This window comes from Ambystoma mexicanum, chromosome 1q (genome assembly GCF_040938575.1).
Source record: "Ambystoma mexicanum isolate Mex_15411 chromosome 1q, UKY_AmexF1_1, whole genome shotgun sequence".
Taxonomy (NCBI): Eukaryota; Metazoa; Chordata; class Amphibia; order Caudata; family Ambystomatidae; genus Ambystoma; species Ambystoma mexicanum.
In genome coordinates, this window is record NC_090922.1 from 1,297,267,764 (window position 1) to 1,297,288,468 (window position 20,705).

At 47.5% G+C, this 20,705-nt stretch overlaps 1 protein-coding gene and 1 long non-coding RNA gene across 3 annotated transcripts in view; one reads left to right on the forward strand and one right to left on the reverse strand.

Annotated features, from left to right (window-relative positions):
* TTC4 (tetratricopeptide repeat domain 4) overlaps nucleotides 1–3,078 on the forward strand; it is a 501,109-nt gene extending 498,031 nt beyond the window's left edge. For both annotated transcript variants that reach the window (XM_069642123.1, XM_069642122.1), the window contains one exon: nucleotides 2,945–3,078. In XM_069642123.1, the coding sequence (XP_069498224.1) occupies nucleotides 2,945–3,047 (103 nt within the window). In that variant the 3' untranslated portion in view covers nucleotides 3,048–3,078. The remainder of the gene's footprint in view (nucleotides 1–2,944) is intronic.
* A 933-nt stretch (nucleotides 3,079–4,011) lies between these two features.
* The window catches only part of LOC138546237 (uncharacterized), a 340,336-nt gene continuing 323,642 nt past the window's right edge, over nucleotides 4,012–20,705 (reverse strand). Inside the window, exon 4 of the long non-coding RNA XR_011290904.1 lies at nucleotides 4,012–5,318. This is a non-coding gene — a long non-coding RNA (uncharacterized lncRNA). The remainder of the gene's footprint in view (nucleotides 5,319–20,705) is intronic.

Below are 20,705 nucleotides of genomic sequence, written 5' to 3' on the forward strand. Positions count from 1 at the left end.
CGCCTCTTCCGACGGTGGGGCACACCCCAGATCGACCTGTTCGCGACGGCGACGAACACCAAGTGCCGGAGGTTCGCCAGCAGGTTTCCCCAGACGAGGAGCATGGGCGATGCTTTCTCGTTCCCCTGGGAGGGCCTGTTCCTCTACGCGTTCCCTCCCTTGCCTCTGCTAATCCGGCTCGTCAACCAGCTCAAGAGGTCACGGTGCAGGATGATCCTCGTCGCACCTGCGTGGCCGAGGCAGATATGGTTCCCGGACCTTCTGGACTTGTCGGCGTCCCCGCCAATCAAGCTGCCGGCGGACGCGGATCTACTCTCCAGGGAAGGAGGCGCCATCCTCCACCACGACCCGAAGTCGCTGAACTTGCAGGCCTGGCTCCTGCAGCGCTAGAGTTTGGAGGATACGACATACCGGCCGACTGCAGAGAGGTTCTTGCAAAGGCCAGGGCGTCCTCGACTCTTAAATGCTACGGACACAAATGGAAGAGGTTCTCTGTCTGGTGCCACGCACAGAAGATTAACCCTCTACGGATTACGGCTCCCCAAGTGCTGCCGTACCTGCTGACGCTGGCCAAAGCTGGTCTGGCACACGCGTCCATCAAGATTCATCTTGCTGCGATCTCCCGATACACCAGAACCACGGGCCGGACGTCCTTGTGGTCTCATCGTCTGGTGAAAGAGTTCATGAAGGGACTGTTCAGATCGTTCCCGCCGGTGAAGGCTCCGGCCCCGGCGTGGGAGCTCAACGTGGTACTGACCAAACTCATGGGACCTCCGTTCGAGCCTCTGCACTCGGCCCCGTTGAAGTTTCTATCGTGGAAAACAGTTTTTCTCGTGGCCATCACCTCCGCACGACGAGTGGGAGAGATCCAGGCCCTTTCCTGCAAGGCACCGTACTTGACTTTCCACGACACGAGGGTAGTGCTCAGGACGCACCCCTCCTTCATGCCCAAGGTACCGTCGGACTTTCATCTCAACGAACCCTTGGTGTTACCTGTGTTCTTCCCGTCGCCTTCGTCGCCGGCTGAGAGGACTTTGCACTCGCTGGATGTAGCTAGAGCGCTGAAGTTCTACGTGGACCGCACGAAAGGTTTTCGGAAGACGTCACAACTCTTTGTGAACTTTGGACCTGTCAATCAGGGGAAGGCTCTCTCGAAGGCTTCCATCTCCAGATGGCTCTCCGGCTGTATCATGTACTGTCACCGGTTGGCAAACCGACCGCTGCCTGGCCGTCCGAGAGCCCATTCCACCAGAGCGATCGCAGCTACCACGGCGTTCCTATCTGGTGTGCCCCTGCTGGACATATGCAGGGCTGCTACGTGGAGGTCGACGCACACCTTCACGAAATTCTACTGCGTCGACCGGGATTCCAGGGAGGAGTCCAGGGTCGGCCAAGCAGTGCTGCGCAACCTGTTCGCCTGAGGTGAGCCTGGTGAGGAGGTAAGATGCTTAATGTTGAGTTGATGTGATGCTTAATGTTGAGCCTTTGCCACCTCCCGTGGTTGTGCATGTGTGTACTGCTATGTATTCTTTATTCATGAGCATGTGAATCCATGCCAGACCCCATGCTGGAGAAGGAACAAGTTACTTACCTGTAACTGTTGTTCTCCAGCATGGGTCTGGCATGGATTCACATGCGAACCCTCCCGCCTACCCCTCTGCGGCTCTTCACTTGGTCATACTGCCACTTCACGTGCTTCCAAATCTGAAGATGGCTGCCAGAGGCGGTGCTTAGGTAGAGGGCAGTCATTGGCTGTGGTCAGTATGACGCAGAGACCAGTGATTGGTTATTACTACGAAAGACAGATCAGAAACGAAACTGATACTGGTTTTTTCTTTACCGAGGATTCCCAGCCTGACGACGGGGAATATTCATGAGCATGTGAATCCATGCCAGACCCATGCTGGAGAACAACAGTTACAGGTAAGTAACTTGTTCCTTATTTTACATAGATAGGGCAAATAACCACCTTAGAAGTAGGGACAATATAGGTCTTATTTTCTTTGGTGCAATGAAATCCATGTTGCAAAAGATGACCTTGTCCATCTCCTGAGTCCGATTTACCACAAGCAGTGTTTTCAGATCACTACATTAATGTGCAAACGCTCAAATTAAAAATCGTTGCCAGCGCCACTGCCTCTCTCCATGTGAGCTCCCCCGCCCCCCCTGCATATCCCTACTGACCCTCTCCTATTATCTAATTTCCTCTGCTCTTTTCTGTGACTCACCTTTTTTCCAGCCTCGTCTTTCTATGTTCCCATGGGATTCCTGTGGTAAGACTAAAAGGATCCGACTGAAAACTGACTCGCCAACCCTCCCTAAAGCAGGCACCTAACTATTTGGTCCACTTCCCCTGCCCCCGCCTCCCTGGTGTGAAACCACCCCTTTCTCTCCTCCAACTATCATTTTGAGCTATTTTCTTTTTCGGCTTCCCGAAGTAAACACTTCCGTTGAACAAAAACCAAAAAAATATCTTTCATTTCGGAAAAGCCTTAGTGCTGCACTGCACAATGTGAGATATATATATATATACACACGTTGTTTAGGGACTCTGGCGTCCCATACTCCATCAAATGTTTACAAAATTGGACATATTCGCACCTTAACAAAAAAGTATTATTGTGCCCAACCTATTTCTTATTTGGTGCTAATCTGTCCAGCGGTTTTCATGGTGCACATGTCAAAGAAAGCAGCTTTTTTCCCCTATGGGAAAACGAATGGGAGTAGCAGGAAACGTATGTTTTCCCCTTTAAGAACCTTTTAACCATTTTCTCTTATTATTGCCTTGAATGCCTGCAAAACAATCTGCATACTCGTGTTTTTGTGTGTTGGAGTTGATACTGTTTTAATTACTGGAAAAGTATGAATATGTATTTGTTGTTGGGTGTGAAAGTGTGTGTGTATTTTTTTTTTAAAGTAATGCCTTTTATTGTGTTTCTTACAGGTATTTTGTCAAGGCTGGAACTCCGGCGTTCATACTTTTTGCCAAGCAATCCTCTTTTTGTTTAAATTATTTATCGCACAAGAAAGTTCATCGGGCGAGATAAGGAAATAAACATCACCATGATTTTAGAAACACTTCCCTTTTGTGCATATTAATTACAAGAACCTGAAAGTGTAATTTTAGTGCGTTACTTAAATAGACTGGGTTGGCATTTGCCCATCAACCCATACTTTTGGTATGTTAAATGCCAGCGCTGTTGCTTGTGCTGAGGTTAAAGACTTAACTAGAGGTATCATTTACTAAGTTTGACCTACGTTTGGATGGTGGGTGCTCCAATGAACATTACAATGTGAATCAACAGTCCTACATGAAAAAAGAGAATTGTAGTCTCAAACAGTTCGGGGAATCGCATGCACGCGAACCAATGACGTCACTCCATTTGGAAAGGGCATTCCTATCAGAAAACATCGAAGAAAAGTACCATTTATAATAACTTCTCACCAAGAAGATATTTTCGACAGTGGTAAATTCTAGGGACGGACCCAATCTTTTTCAGATAAACAAGCAAAATAAAAAAGCGTTTATACGCATGCATTTCAGTTTCCGCACAGTATTGTACACTGTCAAGGCTCTGCACAAAGCTTCGACGATTCCGTCCTTTGTCAAAGCCTCCAATACAAATTTTTAAAAAGTGTTCATGTTGCAGACGTGGGGTGGGGGTGAGGGCGGCTATTCCCCATTGAGTATAAATGCATTTTAACTCCCAGCGCAGTTTGTGTCACACGTGGGTGGAACCAATTTGCATGCATCTTTATGACTTAATAAGAAGCAAATCGCTTGTTCCTTTTCTCCCAGGACACAATTTGCCCTTGTTCCAAACTTGTATAAGGAGATGAAGGCAATCTGCAGGGACTGTAACTCCCTAAATGTGGTTCACTTCCTCCACTGTTTGACACTACTTGCATGTGAAAAGTAAACATGAATTCGGGTGCAAGTTGTCTGCTCCCTGTTCACTTAAGATTTGTGTAACTCACTATTTGCTCACAACTACAAAGTGCAGAAGCCAGTTTGCTCCAGACCCCATGCCTTTATTTCGTTATAGATAAACGTTTTTTAAAAAGTGGACTTGCAAATCCCCATTAACATGGGAAGAGAAAGATTTATATTAATTTAGAAGGCACATTTTTTACATTGTATTTAAGTGCATTAGAGAATACAGTACATATATACAATAAATGCATAGGTCTGATGCATACATCTCGTCACTTTTTTGCGTTCTTTGGTAAAGCATAACCCCCTTTCACTCACCCATAAGACTATATACATCGTATTTTAAAATAAGCCACGCTATATGGGCAGTATAATTCAACTCCAGATACAATACAAATGATTGTATGCAAGTGACTCTGCATATGTTTTGTACATTGGTGCGTTTTCTTAACAGATACTTGTTATTTTCGTTCGTAAAACCTTCAGAGCTGGACCGTATAGTGGCTCATATACCCAAAATAGCATCGCCCAATACATAATGAAGATGGAAGAGGGAACATAGCAAACAGACTGTTCAAGAAGAGCACATGCATTGAATAAGAGGTTCTATGTTGTATATTCCTGAAGAGCAGCAGTTAATTTCACCTGAGAAAAGGTCACGTGTACTTTTGGAATGGTCGATTAAAATGGCAATGTTTGTGTTTCACTGGATTATAAGATGAAAACTTTCCTTGATTGAGTAGGCTTTTTCGGACTGCAGCGCACTACCTACTATGAATGCTCTCACAGAAGGAACAAGTGCATTATGTGGCTATCTAACAATATTGCCATTTGCGTTCCATGCCTTAGTGCCACAATATGACATTGATCATATTTTTGGACGACTTTATGAACTTCTTAAATTACAAAAATGAACTCCCTTCAAAATCACATCCTGAATGTTGTGCACGGGCCACTATAGCAGACAATCCTATATATATAAACAGAAATATTGCACAGTAGGACTCCATAGGTTCATTGTGTAAACGTAACCATTGGAAAGCCATATTATTTGGAGCAGTGGGACAGCTTGCATTCCTCTACATCATAAAGTTGAAAGATTGTTGGATAAATAATATACATTTAGGCCATTGCAGATGATGCAGCACATGTTACAGATTGAGGAGATGTTGTGGTGGAAGGAGAGTTGGCTAGACAATTTCCTGTACTTTGCGTCAGACTCTCGCAAATTGGCATAGGCTTTGTTCGGTAATGGTCCAATCTCCTGGCCTAGGCCACGGCTCCGCTCAATGTGGTGCATTTCTGACAGGATTTCTGATGTCCTCTGCCCAAACAACTGGGCATTTAAGGCTGCCACCGTGGCATTGATGAAGTAAATTATGATCTGCAGAGAAGACAACGATGCAAGGGTTTACTAAATGCACTCAAACAGTAAGGAAAACATCCACTGTATTTTATGACCACGTAGTTGGCTATCTGACTATGAACCAGTGTTCAGAAGTTTCCCTTCAATTGCCCAATGTATTTAGAGGTGTTCCATTCCGATGAAAATTGACAGTCTGTAAATCAGAAAAGACCATGCATACTTAGTAAAAGACGAATATGCTTATCAACTTCAGCCAACTGGCACGATAAATGGGGCACCCTCAAAAATGCTAAACTTGGGACAGATGGAACACCCGGACTTTACTCCAGATTATGTAGGTGACAGTCAAAGCACAATGTTTCATCATAGTAACTTGTAGTTCATACATTTCTTCAGAATACCAATATAGTTTTACTAACGTGCAATAGTAATTTCCTTAACAGCAGCAAAAACCTGAACGTTCTTTACTTTTCTAGAGCAGCAAACACGAGAACAATAGAAAACCAAGAATAATTGACATTTTACAAACACCAGGACAGAAACTGTAGTCCAAATTCTTGTCAAATGGTGCCTGAAGATGTGTTAAGTTTTTCAGATCACAGATTGCATTGTCTCAAACCCCTTCTCAGCTACGCACTTATTTTCTGAGCGTAGATAGGCTAGAGTGAACCGTGAATGATTTATGGGTGTAAGTGGTGGTGCATACCTTTACTATGGCAAGCGTGCAATCTTCATTTGCCCTTGCGGGCCCCTATTTGGATGTCGCTGCCTCAGAAAGGATCTAGAGAGTGTGGCAGGCAACATTCCCCTCCTCCCGCCCCTTCTAGTCTGCAGTTCAGTAGTGTAGAGAAACCCCTCAACGCTCACACCAGAAAGAATGCAAACGACTAGGGGAAAAGGCCCAGCACACCTCTCGCAAGAACAAGTTTATTTCCACTAAAATAAAGATGCACCAGCAAAGCACTCTGCTGCCACGGAACATTCTGGTAAAATCAGTACGAACAACACTTTATGAAGGCACCTGGCGTCATCAGTGAGGTAAATTACATAAGGTACAAATCCAAATGGCTGGTTGGTGAGACCCTAAAGATAGGCTACCTGCTCCATAAGGTATCAAAGGCCATTGGTGCCAGCCACATATGACCATCTTCCATGTGGGTTTCTCCTTGTGCATCATAAGACATGAAGCTACAATTAAATGGTCGTTATGGGAAGAAAAAACAATACATGCTCTAACCTAATGTGCACCTGGTACTGCAGACAAGGGCTAAGAGGACACTTTGACGTCATTGCATCGCACACACCAGCTCAATTCCAAACATGTCGGTGCCCATCCAAAGCTCCCCACCCTCGTTTTAGTTATGTTTTACCCCTCCCAGCACAAATCACATGACCTATGGTGAAAGCAACTGGTCTCTGCTTTCTGATCGATTGGGGGTCTAACAGTTTTGTGGTCTGGGGTCTTGGGACGGGGCATCTGGGCGCTATTACTTGAAGCTGGGACGGGGACGGTCGGAGGCTCGTGCGCTTTTTGCAGAGAGCTCTAAACCCCCTTGTGGTCTTGCAGGACACACTCCTGGGTTACGAATGCTGTCAACATGAGACAATGAAAGGTCTATGAATCTCTACAGCTCCGCCCTTGTCACTGGTGCCCATGCTACAACCTATTCCTGCATGCACAAACTTATTTTCATGTGTGTGGCTTGAGCCGCGGCTCTGTCTGCAGCACAAAGCTAGGCCTTGATTTCAATATGGCTGCTCCTATGTAAGTTGGCGTTTTGATTCGCAATGTACTCTAAAGCCAAAGCACGAACCACCCTCCCCTCCCTATAGACCCTCTCTACACCCGAGTTCCTACTTAAGACTTCCAGGCCTCTGCCGTATCCAAAAGCGATTGGGATGACCGTCCCGCCTTCCCAACATCCCCCTCCTTTTGTTAATACTACATTAATGAACTCTCATTTGAGCTTCTCGTCCTTCATCATTCTTTCCCTTTCCAATCTTTCAGCTTCCAAGTATGGCAGTAGCCCTTCCTTTGGTACCTATTCTCTGCACACGGACTGTAAACATTCCCCTGCTTGTGCGTATTGCTTGGGAGTACGTGTGTGTGTGTATATATATGTATCCATAGATTAAAGCATAAAGTTGAGAGGCTTATATGAATAAGAGAGGTATGTGCATGGACGGAGAGCACTATGCACTTTATTTTATGGCTGCTATGCATGTAATTTTGCTGCTGGAATGCTATTTTGCACACACATCCAAATGTTTTATACTTGGCAATTTTGCACACATCATATACCGTCTATATGCACCTAGTCCGAGGTTTATTTGAGTACGCTAGACGCTACTTTACATAGGTTACCATTGTTAATTTATGATCATGCAGTTAGGAGCTACATCAGACTATTTTCTCCTTTTCTGATGCATTGGTAAAACGTATTCTTAGACATATAAATTATGTCTAAAACCATGGTATATTGCTGAAACTTAAATACATATGATTGCTTTGTGAAAATTATGCATTTTTTGTTACATTACACATTGTGTGTTTTTTATGCATTCATAAATTATGAAAGTAATTCATTTGGCACATATTAGAGGACAAAGTTAGGACTCCTCTATGAGTAATCATATACTGTTGAATCGTTCCAATATGGCTACCTTACAAAACATGAGGAACGAATGGTCTATAGCAGGTGGACACTCTCTATGTGAAATCAGAGAGTCAGTCTGGGGATAAATTGTAGTCTATTCTCTGTGTTGTTGGCAAACCCACGTGATCAAGCGGTCTGTGCACCGCGAAACGCGTTGTTTTTGTTTTCCTTCCTGATGTACTCACACCAATAAAGAAAACGTGTTGCCAGGAGTGCTGAGGAGTTTTTTTCCACTTTCTTTTTCTGCAAGGACATTGACTCTTGATTTCAGCTGCTCTCCGGAGTGCTTTCCACTTGCTGTCTTTTTTTAAAAGGCATTTTTTTCATATATATATATATATATATATATATATATATATATATATATATCTCTCTCTGAGGCTTGTGGAGTCTGCTTATATCACATGCTGTACATAGGCCGACATCTAGTGGAAGCTGCAAGTATTAGTTGTTTTCGAAACTCTGAAAAGGACGTCGACAGGGCGTGCCAGTAATACTATCCCTAGTGTGAGGTCTACTGTACCCATGATCCTTAACGCGTCTAGGTCCCTCATTGTTTTTATTCCGCCATTCTAGACGGACGCTTATAGCGGAGATCTCCTTTCGGCTTATCGCCTTTTGTTATGATCAATTAATGATAGTTTATCCTTACTATCCTTTATTTTCACCGACTTCGAGACCATCCGACACTGGTGAAGAACAAGGAACGACCGCCGGAAGACTCCCAGCAACGGATCAGTTTTGTCCTTGGAAGGCCGCTACGGGCTTTGGCCCACGCAGTAGGGAGAGAGGGCAGAGGACAAGAGAAATCTGTTGATGGGGAAACCCTTCTACGATCTGGAAGTACAGGCGATTGTCACAACAGAGGGCTCACTAGCAGGGTGGGGGGGGGGCTCATTACCATCACCACACAGCTCAGGGTCTGTGGTCTCGTGCTGCGGCACAGAACCACATATATCTGCTAGAACTGCTGGCAGTATTCAAAGCCCTTCAGGCATTCGAAGTTCACTTAGCGAAACAGTCTATCCAAGTCCTGACAGACAGCAATACATTGATGTTTTACACCAACAAGCGGGGGTTGGGGGAACACGTTCTGCAAATCTGTCCAGGCTTGCGCAACAAATTATTTGGAAATGGGCACTCAAACGGAAGATAGTCCTATCGTCGCAGCACGTTCCAGGGGAACTCAACTCTCTGGCAGACTCACTAAGCAGAGATCCCCTACCAGAGGAACACGAATGGCGACTACTACACAAAGTGGTCATAGAACACCTCTTCTCTCAATGGGGTTACCCCACAGTAGAGTTGTTCGCTACAAGCAAAAACAGTCAATGCCCAGACTTCACATCTAGGTTCCCCCAGCTAGCTCCAAGGGGAACACCATATAGGTTATTTTGAAAGAAGCAAGGAAACCTAACACTAGGCACTGTTATTTTGGCAAGTGGAGAAGATTTGTAATTTGGGCCAGTCTAAATAAATCCACCCCATAGAATGTACTCCATCCCACATTCTAACTTATATGCTCCACTTCCTAGACTTAGGGTTAGTATTCAACTCCTTAAATGTCCACCTGGCGGCCTTGTGAGCCTACACCACCTCCCACAATAAAGTCTTGTGGTGGAAGGTGTCATTAAAGCATTCATGGAGGGGGTAAAGAGACTTCACCCTCCCAATTTCTAAACCACCGCCAGGATGGGATCTCAATGTTGTACTCACTAAACTCATGGGACCTCCTTTTGAACCGATGCAAGTGTAGTCTTAAACAGCCAATTTACAAAACTGCCCTCTGAGTAGCTATTACTTCCTTAAGAAGAGTGAGTGAAATACAAGCATTGTCAGTGCAGGATGCTTTCTTTGTAGTGTACAAAGTAAAACTGGTTTTACGTACGCATTCTAGGTTCTCCCCCAAGTTCATCACTACATTTCATGTAAACCTATATTTCATGTAAACCAGTCTATTGAGCTACTGGCTTTCTTTCAGGAACCCACCAGCTCAGCTGAGGTAAAACTTCACACACTAGATGTGAGGAGGGCAATCCTCTACTATGTAGACAAGACCGGACCGCTAAGAAAATCAGATCAACTGTTTGTCTTCATAGCACCAGGCAGAGAAGGAGACCGCATTTCAAAGAATGCCATCTCCAAGTGGATAGTCAGATGTATACAATTGTGCTATTCCCTATCAAACAAGACACTGCCTTTTACGCCCAGAGCTCACTCCACAAGGAGCACAGGAGCCACTCTGGCTTTCATTGCAAATGTCCCTCTTGACATCATTTGCAAAGTGGCTACATGGAGCTCAATACAAACTTTCACTCAGCATTACGGCATTCACACTAATTCCAAGACAAGATACACAGGTGGGAATGTGATATAAGCAGATTCCACAAGCCTCAGAAGGGATACATTATTCACCGTAAAAATATTTCTGATGCTTGTATCTGCTTAGATTCATATTCGCCCACGCAAAGGCGCATGGATGCTTATGAACTTGTCTGATACGTATCTACTTGGCTAGGACTGTATTCATGCTACACATCATGCTACCTCATGTCAGAAAAATAACAATCTGAGGGACCTCAACACGTGAAGGATCATTGGTACAGTGGACATCACACTAGGGATCGTATTATTGGCACACCCTGTCGATGTTCCTGTTTGAGTTTCGAGAACAACAACTGTAATACTCCGCAGCTTCCACTAGATGTCGGCCTATGCACAGCCTGTGAATCTAACTAGATACAAGCATCAGAAATATGATTACAGTGTGTAATGTATCTAAATTTCTGATGCTTGTTAATCTGCTTAGAATCACATGCTGTGCATAGGTCCGACATCCAGTGGTCACTGCGGAGTATTGCATTTTGTTTTTCGTAGTCGAAAAGGGACGTCGACAAGGCGTGTCTGAAATACTATCCCTATAGTGACGTGTGTTGTACCCACAATCCCTCACGCGTCGAGGTCCCTCAGATTGTTTTTTTCCGCCCAGCTACTGGTCGTCTTTACGCAGAGCTCCTCGAGAGACATTGCAGATTCCATCTCCTCGACCTTTGGTCGTTTTTTCCTGTTTAAAGATTTAATATATCGATCCCTCCCTCAACGCAGTTGTGAAGCTTTCTCCGCCGAGCAAGATCTCCGACGGAGGGGACGAGCGGAGGAGATCCTTCGGCGTTGCCGAACACGTGGCCTGGCCTCGCAGGCCAAATACAGTAGGGAGAGTGGGGTCGTGGGACATCTCTGATTCTTTTTCTGAGAATGCCTTTCCTTTTCCCCTTACTTTCCCTTGGGGTAGTTATCACGGTTTATTGCCTAGGCTATGGAGAGGACACCCTTTAGGTTTTGCCCACTTTGTAAGGGCAAGTTTACTTGGAAGGACAAGCATTCACGGTGTAACCGCTGCTTGCCCCTCGATCACAAAGAGGAGGGTTGCTCGGCTTGTCGGCTTCTAAAGCCAAAGACTCTAAAAGACCATAGGGTCAAGAGGTGGGCGGCCTACGCGATGTCGAAGGCCGGGTCTTCACCCGCCGCTGCTACCACCGACAGTGATGAGGAACGTGATAACACGACCTCCGCTTCGGAAGTCGTACACCCCTCTAAAGAGCGCTCGCGCTCTTCGTCGTCTGTCCCCGGCCCCGACGGGCTCGGTTCACGCCCTGCTTATGGGGATGAACACCCCGGCGACACGGACGCACACGATACATCACATAAGCACACAACCCATAGCTCTTCTTCGTCGAAGAAAGCATCAGCGCCCAAGGAGACGCAGGTTATACCGGCGGCCTCCTCGGACCGTTCGGGTTCGAAGCCCCTCTCGCAGCCGCGACCAGCGACTGGGCTTTCGGCAAATAAGGGCGCCGCCCCCAAACCATCGGCCGGCGCGCACCAGCAGAGAGCGCACGCCGCCGTAGAACGTTCGACACCCGTAACGTCCAAACCACAGCCCTCCGCTGACAAACGAGTCACAGAGAGCTTGGCGAAGATCGTTGTAGCCGACGCCCAGAAGCGTACGCCGAAAGACACATCGAGCGCTACGCAAAGGTCGAAAGACACGCCGAAAAAGCCCGAAGAAAAACAGGGACTACCCCCCCTTCAGTCGGGGGGGATCCCCAGCACACCGGAAGGCTTTTCGGAGGGCGACGGGACACTTTCCTTGACGTTGTGGGAGAGGTCGAGCCGTTTTCAGCAAGAAAACACTAATTTTCCACCGCTAGACCGCTCAGGGGTACCCCATGAAACCATGGAGAGGCTCCATCTCTGCATGGAGAGAATGGAGAGGTTTATGAACACCCAGAACCCTCCCACTCCCAAGAGAAGGGCCTCAGGAGGACCCCAGGGCCAAATACCCGAGGCAGGATACAGCCTTAGACATCCATAATGTGTATGACCTCACTGGTGAGGAACAATACTTAGAAGAGGAGGATGATTTTGTGGACAATGAAGAAGGACAGAACCAAGAGGAAGGTCTGGAAGACAGCCCTGACATGGTAGGAGAAGGCTTCGGAGAAAATCCAGAAGAAGGACCTTCTCATCCCTGGCAATCCCCATCAGGATATTCCGACACTGATGTCCTGAACCTAAATCCTCCAGACAATTCACCTGTCAGAAACACGTCTCCCATTGACGATCAGCCCACATTCAATGCCCTGTTGCGCAGAGCAGCAGCACATTTCGAACTGGACACTGGGGAGATCTCTCCGGAAATAGACTTTGTGGAAAGAGTAATTAAGGAGAGACCCACAGTCAGCCAGACCATTCCCCTCCTCGCTTCAGTGAAGAGAAGAATCATCCCTTCGCTATCCACACCCGTACTAATCAGAGGAGTTAATCCAAGGATTGAAAAACTTTTCACTCCTTCACCCTCAGACCCGCTGTACATAAGGGGACATTCCATTCCGGATTCCCTTGTAGTATCTAATGCAACGAAGAGGGCAGGGGTGCCGCTGTCCACCAGTGAGGCACCACCTGACAAGGAGGGCAAGAGGTTATATGCCCTTGCTAAAAGGGTCACATCCTCGGCTGCCTTTTCGGCAAGAATTCCGAACAACAATTCTTTGCTAGCCAGCTACGCGGACGCGCAGTGGGCCAAACTGCGCAAGGACGCCGGAACCATTACGTACACGCCTGCTTTCAACTATTGGCGAAGGAACCCAGGTCAACCAGAGTATTGTAAAGAACTCTCTGGATGCTGCTGAGACAGCGGGACGTTCCCTGGTTCAGGGAATACTCCTAAAACGCCATGTATAGCTGCGCAACTCAGGGTTCAAACCGGAGACACAGGCGCCTTTAATAAATAAACCTGTTGAGGAGGCAAACCTCTTCGGGAAGGCGGTGGATGAGGCTCTGGAAATGGCTAAAAAAAGAGTTCGATACTATCAAAACTCTTGACCAGATCTCTAAGCCCACTACCAGACGCGGCTATGGCAACACACGCTTTTTTCGTGGCCAACGCCAAAAGCAGAATCAGCAGCAACAGTACCCTGCCACCAGTTACCAGACCAATAGTGGGCAGTACAGCCAAAGAGGACAGCGCAGGGGAAAGGGCGGGGGGTCCACCCCCAGAGGCTCCCAAGCCCCCAACAACACCAAGTGACGCGAAGATTCGCGTCCCCTCCCATGCAACACCGGTCGGGGGCCGGATAACATCCTTTCTTCCAGCATGGGAGGGAATAACGTCAGACCGCTGGGTACTTTCCACCGTAGCCCATGGATACTGCATCGAATTCAACAGTTCCCCAACATACAGACCCCCGAGGGGACGACACATGACACCGGAACACCTTGCCATCCTTCTCCAAGAAGTACAACAACTGCTGGAAAAAGGAGCCATAGAGGTCGTGCCTCTATCTCAGGTAACGGAAGGAATTTATTCAGTGTACTTCCTTGTACCCAAAAAGGATCTAACCATGCACCCTGTATTAGATCTGCGCCCAGCGAACAAGTTTATCAAACCCCAGAAGTTTCGTATGGTGACCTTACAGGAAGTGATCCCACTGCTATCACAGGGAGATTACATGACAACATTGGACATGAAAGATGCATACTTTCATATTTTAATGTTGCCAGCGCACAGAAGATACCTCAGGTTCATGATAGAGGGCAAACACTACCAGTTCAGAGTGCTACCCTTCGGCATAGCATCTGCACCAAGGGTATTCACGAAGGTACTGGCAGTGGCCCACCTGCGCAGGTTGTCCATCCCAGTTTACCCTTACCTCGACGACTGGCTCATAACAGGGGATTCTTACGAAACATGCTTCTCCAATACCCAAAAGACTGTAGACCTTTTGTTCCAGTTTGGCTTCTCCATCAACGAAAAGAAGTCCAGCCTAGACCCCAGCCAAATCAAACAATTCCTAGGGGCTCTAATTCAAACAAAGGACGGCCTCGTCTTCCCCTCCAACGAGAGGGTCCAAAACATGCTGTTTCAGATCCCTCAATATGTGACCGGTCGAGAGGTGACGGTACGCAAAGCAATGCGCTTGCTAGGCATGATGGCGTTGTGTATTTATTTGGTACCTTACGCACGCCTGCGCATGCGCCCTATGCAAGAGTGGCTCAACAGCCAGTGGTGTCAGGCCAGCGGATTATGGGACGATCCAGTGGTGGTCTCGCAGGCCTTGGTTCTCTCGCTACGATGGTGGACAAAGGAAAACCTGGAAAAAGGGAAACCCTTTGCCACACCAGCGGCGGAAGCCACTCTAACCACAGACGCATCCCTAACAGGATGGGGGGCTCACCTATCCCATCAGACTGCTCACGGAGTGTGGACTCCGAATGTAGCAGCCAAACACATAAATCTACTGGAGCTACTAGCGGTGTTCAAGGCGCTAAAAGCCTTCCAGGAACACCTACAAGGCAAAACTGTGCTGGTCCTTACAGACAGCACCACAGCCATGTACTACATCAACAAGCAGGGGGGCACCCACTCTCCAGGACTGTCCAAACTGGCCCAAAATATATGGAAGTGGGCTCTCAAACAAAACATGTTCCTACTGTCAGAACATGTACCAGGGGAACTCAATCTGCTGGCAGACAAACTCAGCAGAGATTTCCCCCTGCCCGAAGAGTACGAGTGGCGACTGCACCAAGACATCGTCTTCGACGTCTTCACACAATGGGGATTCCCAGAGATAGACCTATTCACAACCCTGGAGAACTCACAATGCCTACGTTACGCCTCCAGGTACCCCCAGAACCAATCCAAGGGGAATGGTCTGTCGATGCAATGGTCAGGGAAATTTGTTTAAGCTTTTCCCCCCGACTCCCCTTCTCAACAAGGTGGTGCACAAGATGCACCAGGAACAAGTAACCATGATACTGGTGGCCCCAATGTGGGCCCGACAGCCATGGTTCGCTCACTTGATGGAGATGTCTCTATCTCCCCCAACTCCCCTGCCCGTACAACATGCTGTCACAAGACAAAGGCAGGACTCTGCACCCATGCCCCCAGAACATGAACTTAGCAGCTTGGCTCCTGAGATCATAGAATTCGGACATCTACTGCTTCCGCAGAGATGTATGGACATTCTCAGGGAAGCCAGAAAACCTAACACTCGCCACTGCTACTCTAGCAAGTGGGGGAGATTTGTCTTCTGGTGCAGAGGGAAAGGCATCAACCCTATTGACTGCTCTCCCACACATATTGTTCTATACCTGACCCACTTATTGGATTCAGGTCTAGTGTTCAATTCCATTAAAGTCCACCTAGCGGCACTTTCTGCATACACCACTTCCCAACTCGAGGTGTCGTGGTGGAAGATCCCTGTTATAAAGGCCTTCATGGAGGGAATAAAGAGAATATACCCCCTGATAGCTGACCCAGCTCCCGGATGGGACCTTAACGTGGTACTTACCAGACTCATGGGTTCACCTTTCGAACCCATGCACAAAGCATCTCTCAAAGACCTCACTCTTAAGACTGCTTTTTTAATAGCTATCACCTCCATCAGGAGGGTAAGTGAACTACAGGCTTTTTCTGTTCTAGACCCCTTCGTTACAGTTCACAGAGATAAGGTGGTTCTACGCACGCACCCAAGGTTTGCTCCGTAGTTCATATCGAAATTCCATGTAAACCAGTCTATAGAACTGCCAACGTTCTTTCAAAATCCTTCCAACTTGGGAGAAAAAACTCTGCACACACTAGATGTGCGCAGAGCGGTCATGTTCTACATGGAAAGAACCAGACCACTGAGGAAGACTAATCAGTTCTTCGTCTCGGTGGCAGCAGGAAGAGAAGGGGATGCAGTTTCAAAGTCCACTATTTCTAGATGGATTGTTCAATGCATCACTCTCTGCTATTCTCTTGCTAAGAGAGAACTGCCCTTTAAGCCTAGAGCACACTCTACTCGAGGCACGGGGGCGTCCATAGCATTCATTGCAAATGTTCCCCTTGAGTCCATCTGCAAAGCGGCTACCTGGAGTTCTGTGCACACCTTTACAAAACACTACTGTCTAGATGCACACTCGAGATCCGACTCCCAGGTGGGTCAGGCAGTATTAAGACATCTTTTCTCTACTGTTCCTTCTCATAACCCACCGCCAACTCCGGGTACTGCTCGCTAGTCTATGCACAGCATGTGATTCTTAGCAGATTAACAAGCATCAGAAGACAATGCATTACTTACCGTAAAAGCATTTCTGATGATTGTATCTGCTTAGATTCACATGCTGTGCATAGGCCAACATCTAGTGGAAGCTGCGGAGTATTACAGTTTGTTTTTCGAAAGTCGAAAAAGGGCGTTGACACAGGGCGTGCCAGTAATACTATCCCTAGTGTGACGTCCACTGTACCCATGATCCCTCACGCGTCTAGGATCCCCAGATTGTGTTTTTCCTGACATGAGGTAGCATGAGGAGTAGCGTGAGTACAGATAGACAAAGCAGATAGACAGAAAGGTAAGACTACAAGCAACCATGCGCCTTCTCTCGGAGGGGAGGAAGGGTGGGTCGCATGTGAATCTAAGCAGATACAAGCATCAGAAATACGATTACGGTGAGTAATGTATCCCTTCTGAGGCTTGTGGAATCTGCTTAGATCACATGCTGTGCATAGATTAGCGAGCAGTACCAGAAGAAGGAGGTGGGATGTGAGAAGGGTCATGAGCAAACAGGTGTCTTAGAACCGCTTGTCCCACTTGTGTATCTGTCTTGGAATGAGTGTCAATGCAGTAATGCTGAGTAAAAGTGTGAATAGAGCTCCAAGTAGCTGCTTTGCAAATGGTGTCGAGGGGAACATTTGCAATGAAAGCCAGAGTGGCCCCAATGCCTCTAGTAGAGTGGGCCCTTGGTGTAAATGGCAGAGTCTTTTCAGAAAGAGAGTAACACAGCTGTATACAGTTGATAATCCACTTAGAGATAGCGCCCTTAGAGACGCGATCCCCCTCTCTGCCTGTAGCTACGGAGACAAACAGTTGATCTGTTTTCCTTAGCGGTCTGGTTTTATTTACATAGTATAAGACCGCCCTACGCACATCTAGGGTGTGTAGTTTCACCTCAGCTGAGCTTTGTGGGTTTTGGAAGAAAGCCGGAAGCTCGATGGACTGGTTTACATGGAACTTGGATATGAATTTAGGTGAAAACCTAGGGTGTGTGCGTAAAACCAGTTTGTCCTTGTGGATAGTAAAGAAAGGATCTTGCACTGACAGAGCCTGAATTTCACTGACCCTTCTTATGGAGGTAATGGCTACTAAGAAGGCCGTTTTATAAGTCAGGTGTTTGAGACTACTTTTATGCATGGGTTCGAAGGGGGGCCCCATGAGCCTAGCTAGCACCACGTTGAGGTCCCATCCTGGCGGTGGGTTCGAAATAGGAGGGTGAAGTCTCTTTACTCCTTCCATGAAGGCTTTAACCACTGGTACTTTCCACCACGAGACCCTGTTATGGGATGTGGTGTAAGCCGAGAGGGCTGCCAGGTGTACTTTTAGAGAGTTAAAGACCAACCCTGCATCCAGCAGGTGGAGCATGTATGTTACAACGTTGGAAGGAGTGCAATCAACCGGGTTGATTTGTTTATTCTGGCACCAGATAACGAATCTTTTCCACTTGTCAAAGTAACAGTGTCTTGTATTTGGTTTCCTGGACTCTTTTAGAATGTCCATACACCTCTGTGGTAATTTGAGATGTCCAAACTCTATGACTTCAGGAGCCATGCTGCTAGGTTCATAGAGTTGGGTTCCTGATGCAGTGTTTGACCTTGTTGCTGGGACAGAAGGTTGTACCAGGCTGGGAGTCTGATGGGGTCGCACACCGCCATCCTGCGTAGGTGTGGAAACCATGGTTGTCTCGCCCACATGGGAGCAACTAGGATGAGCGTCATTGATTCCTTGTTCATCTTGCACACCACCTTCCTGATGAGAGGAGTTGGTGGAAAAGCGTACGCAAACCTCCCTGACCAGTTCATCCACAGGGCATTCCCCTGGGAGTCCGTTTGGGGGAACCTGGATGCAAATCCTGGGCATTGTTTGTTTTCGCTTGTGGCGAATAGGTCTATAGTGGGGAAACCCCACTGAGAGAAGAGATCTTCTACTACGTCTCTGTGAAGGACCCATTCGTGTTCTTCTGGGAGGGGGTCTCTGCTTAGAGCATCCGCTAGGGAATTGAGCTCCCCTGGAACATGTTGCGATGACAGGAAGATGTTCCGTCTGAGTGCCCATATCCATATTTTCTGGGCAAGCTTGGACAGATTTGGCGAACGAGTCCCTCCTTGCTTGTTCAGATAGAACATGGCCGTCGTGCTGTCCGTCCTGATTTGCACCGACAAGTTCAGTAGATGGGGCTCGAACGCCTGCAGCGCTCGGAATACTGCCAGAAGCTCTAGCAGATTGATGTGGTTCTTGGCTACTGAGTGAGACCAGAGACCCTGCGCTGTGTGGTGGAGATGGTGAGCTCCCCAACCAGTCAGGCATGCGTCTGTAGTAACCACTGCCTGTACTTCGGGATCGTAAAAGGGTTTCCCCTTTGCGAGATTCTCTCTTGTCCACCAGTGTAGGCTTTGTACGAGTGTTGGCGAAACGACCACTAGATCGTCCCACTGACCACTTGCCTGAGACCACTGTTTCGCCAACCATTCCTGCATGGGACGCATGCGCAGACGCGCGTGGGGGACCAGGTAAATGCATGACGCCATCATGCCCAGTAACCGCATAGCTTTGCGTACTGTTATCTGTTGACCTGACTGATAATGCGGAATTTGCAGAAGTATATTCCGAATTCTTTCTTCCGAAGGGAAGGTCAATTCTCTCTGAGTATCTAGGATCGCTCCTAGAAACTGTTTTGAGGTGCTTGGCACCAGACTTGACTTCTTCTCGTTGATAGAGAAGCCTAATTCGTGGAGGAGGTCGATAGTCCTCTGAATGTTTGATCTGCAGATTCCTGGGGTTTCCCCCGTTATGAGCCAGTCGTCTAGATAAGGGTACACTGGGATTGCCTCCCTGCGTAGGTGTGCAGCTGCCACCGCCAGTACCTTGGTGAATACCCTTGGTGCTGAAGCTATCCCGAAGGGCAGTACCTTGAATTGGTAGTGGCGACTGTCCACCTTGAAGCGCAAGTATTTTCTGTGCGCCGGGAGCATGGAAATATGAAAATAGGCATCTTTCATATCCAAGGTTGCCATGTAATCCCCCTTTTTTAGGAGTGGGATTACCTCTTGTAGCGTGGTCATACGGAATTTTTGGGGCTTGACATACTTGTTGGCAGGCCGTAAGTCCAATACTGGGCGCATTGTTAAATCTTTCTTTGGCACAAGGAAGTAAGTTGAATAGATACCCTTGTTTACCTGGTGTCCTGGGACGAGTTCTATCGCGTCCTTTAGGAGCAGATTGTAGACTTCCTCGAGGAGGATCTTTTGATGTTCCAAAGAGTGGACTTTTTGTCTTGGAGGGTGGTTTCGGGGACGTTGCAGTAATTCTATACAGTACCCCTTGGATACTGTCGACAGCACCCATCTGTCGGATGTTATCCCTTCCCATGCCTGGGTGAAGCTGGATATTCGTCCCCCTACTGGGGTTGCATGGGAAGGGACCCTGAAATGAGCGTCACTGCTTTGGTGGAGGCGTGCCGCCTCCTTTACTGGGGCTGCCTCTGCCTCTACCACGTCCTCTTCTACTAGCCCTACCATACCCCTGGGTAGACTGTTGTGAGTTGGTGTTCCACTGTGTACCCTGGGTGTGGGAATAGCTATTACCTCTATTGGGCGACGAAAATTGCCGTTCCCTCTTTGGTTAGGTGGTTTTGTAGTTAACTGGCCAAGGGATTTGAGGGTGTCGAATTCCTCCTTAGCGTTTTTTAGTGCGTCCTCGACTGCCTTTCCAAACAGGAGATCACTTTCCACTGGTTTGTCTAAGAGTGCAGCTTGTGTTTCCGCTCTGAATCCCGACTGCCTCAACCAAGCATGTCTTTTGATGACAGTCCCCTCTGCTATAATTCTACCCGCATTGTCTGCGGCGTCTAAAGTTGCTTTTAAAATGCAGCCTGAGACGTTTCTTCCCTCTGCACAAATGCGAGCTAGCTGGCCTTTAAGGGGTTCGGGAGCGGAATCTATTAGTGCTGCCACTTCTTCCCACTGATGGCAGTTGTAGCTGGCCAACAGTGTGGTGGAATTCGCGATTCTGGTTTGGTAGGCTGCCGTGGAAGCTACTTTTCTACCAAAACCATAGAGTTTTTTACTTTCCTTGTCGGGGGGAGCCTCCGAGGAAGATAATGGGGTTCCAGCTCTCTTGCGGGTGTTAGTTACGACTAGAGAGTCTGGCTT